At 39.2% G+C, this 2,533-nt stretch overlaps 1 protein-coding gene across 1 annotated transcript; it reads left to right on the top strand.

The window, feature by feature from the left end:
* LOC108467400 (xyloglucan 6-xylosyltransferase 2) lies at positions 1–2,079 on the top strand. Its single transcript, XM_017767999.2, has 2 exons — positions 1–1,517; positions 1,774–2,079. Exons 1-2 carry the CDS (start codon positions 153–155, stop codon positions 1,774–1,776), a joined length of 1,368 nt encoding a protein of 455 aa, XP_017623488.1. The 5' UTR covers positions 1–152; the 3' UTR covers positions 1,777–2,079.
* Positions 2,080–2,533: the final 454 nt, after the last annotated feature.

The following is a 2,533-nucleotide window of genomic DNA, read 5'->3' as shown; positions in this document are numbered from 1 at the left end:
ACATAACGCCATTTTTATCAGAGAAAAGAGTATCTAAAATCTCCCCAAATCTTCGAAATTTCATTTCCTAGGGTTCTCTCTGGATTCCCTATTTTCCAAATCGGTATTGTTAGGGATTTGACGCTAATCCGGATCGGGTAACGAACCGGAAGATGATAGACAATTGCTTGGGAGCTCAAAGATCTAGAAAGATCCAGAGAACTCTCCGTCATTGCAAGGTCACCATCCTCTGCCTCGTCCTCACCGTCGTCGTCTTACGTGGCACTATCGGAGCCGGTAAATTCGGGACTCCGGGCCAGGACTTCGTCGAGATCCGGGACCACCTCTATTCCCGGAAACAAGGCGAACCGCATCGCGTCCTCAAAGAAGTCCAAACGACGTCGTCAGATAACCACGACGGCGCCGACACCAACGCCGGCACCAATAACTACAACGAGTTCGACATAAATAAGATCTTAATCGACGAGGAACCAGACGTCTCGAAACGCGATCCCAACGCGCCCTATTCGCTCGGGCCCAAAATCTCCGATTGGGACGAGCAACGCTCTAGATGGCTGCAAGACAACCCTAATTACCCAAATTTCATCGGTCCAAACAAGCCGAGGGTTCTCTTAGTCACTGGTTCATCTCCCAAACCTTGTGAGAACCCTGTCGGCGATCATTACTTATTGAAATCGATCAAGAACAAAATCGATTATTGTAGATTACACGGGATCGAGATATTTTACAACATGGCGCTGTTGGATGCTGAAATGGCAGGGTTTTGGGCGAAATTGCCGTTGATTCGAAAGCTTTTGCTCTCGCATCCGGAGGTGGAATTCTTGTGGTGGATGGATAGTGACGCCATGTTTACTGATATGGCATTTGAGGTTCCTTGGGAAAGGTATAAAGACTCCAACTTTGTTATGCATGGTTGGAATGAAATGGTTTATGATCAGAAGAATTGGATTGGGCTAAACACTGGGAGTTTTTTGTTGAGGAATGGGCAATGGGCACTTGACATTCTTGATGCTTGGGCTCCAATGGGTCCTAAAGGCGAGATTAGGGAAGAAGCAGGGAAGGTTTTGACCCGGGAGCTTAAGAATAGACCCGTTTTCGAAGCCGATGATCAGTCTGCAATGGTATATTTGTTGGCTACTCAAAGGGAGAAGTGGGGTGATAAGGTTTACTTAGAGAATTCTTATTATTTGCACGGTTATTGGGGGATCTTGGTTGATAGATATGAGGAAATGATTGAGAATTATCACCCAGGTTTAGGGGATCATCGTTGGCCGTTGGTGACCCACTTTGTGGGGTGCAAACCTTGTGGTAAGTTTGGGGATTACTCGGTGGAGAGGTGCTTGAAGCAGATGGATAGAGCATTCAATTTTGGGGATAATCAGATTCTTCAGATTTATGGGTTCACTCACAAGTCATTGGCCAGTAGAAGGGTTAAGAGAGTTCGAAACGAGACCAGTAATCCGCTCGAGGTGAAAGATGAGCTTGGATTGCTTCATCCGGCTTTTAAAGCCGTTAAGGTATCCGCATCTTGATGATATAGGCTTTCTATGAGATCTTATGCCTACTAAATGATAGGTTACAATATTCAAATGTTGGGTATGCAGTGGGAATTTTATGATTTAGGTCTGGATAAATAGTATTCTTTTGTTCCTTGCCTTTAAATTAGTTAATGCTTTCCGAAGGAGAACTTAGCTCATTGTTTTGTCTTCAGCTATTCATTTTTTTTTTTTGTAGCTAATAAGCAAAATCCTTTCTGTCAATGTTTTAACACAGTGATACCTTATTGCTCGAATATGTTGCTGCATTTGTAATTCGATCGTTGGTGGTAGCTGGTATACTTTCATACTGCTAGGGTAAGCGAGTGAAACTAGGTCGCTGCAGGGATTCCGTTCTTAGAAAGTTTAGCCGGATGAATATAGTTGGGTTGAAACGATTATCATTAGTCTCGGACTAGTTGCGACGAGGTGCTCTCGCTCTGTTGAATCCACTGTTTTTTGGATTTTTTGAATCATTTGTGATAATTGGATTCGTTCCGATTCTTCAGTACTAGTCTAAACAAAATGTAAGTTTTTTCAAAAATATTTTTAAATATTCAAATAAATAAAGATAATGAATACATGTAGTATTTTTCAAAAATAGCTTTTTTATATATAGTATTTTAAGTTATTTTTATTCCATTATAAAAATAGAATTTAATTATAAATTAAATAAAATATAAAATATAAAATTTTAATTTTAATTCATAGATAAATAAATAAATAAATAAATCTATACATCATCGATGCGTATGGATTTTAGTTTCTCAATATTTTGCTTGCTCAGCCCGAATTGAATCAACTACAGTAAATTAAATGGGTGAAATCATAAATTAAATTGATTTAAACAATTTTTCTCTGATATATATATATATATATATATAGTTGAGAAAATACGAGCTCAATAAAATTGAAGTCCGAGAAATCGATCTAACCCAAGTCGGATATAAATCTGATCAATCATAATAGTCCTTAATAATTAGTATAGTTATATGATA

Source organism: Gossypium arboreum, chromosome 8, assembly GCF_025698485.1.
Source record: "Gossypium arboreum isolate Shixiya-1 chromosome 8, ASM2569848v2, whole genome shotgun sequence".
NCBI lineage: Eukaryota > Viridiplantae > Streptophyta > Magnoliopsida > Malvales > Malvaceae > Gossypium > Gossypium arboreum.
This window is presented reverse-complemented; position numbering and strand designations above follow the sequence as displayed.

What these genes read in the sequence shown, in the direction of transcription:
- LOC108467400 (XM_017767999.2), top strand. Translation starts at nt 153, where the DNA reads ATGATAGACAATTGCTTGGGAGCTCAAAGATCTAGAAAGATCCAGAGA.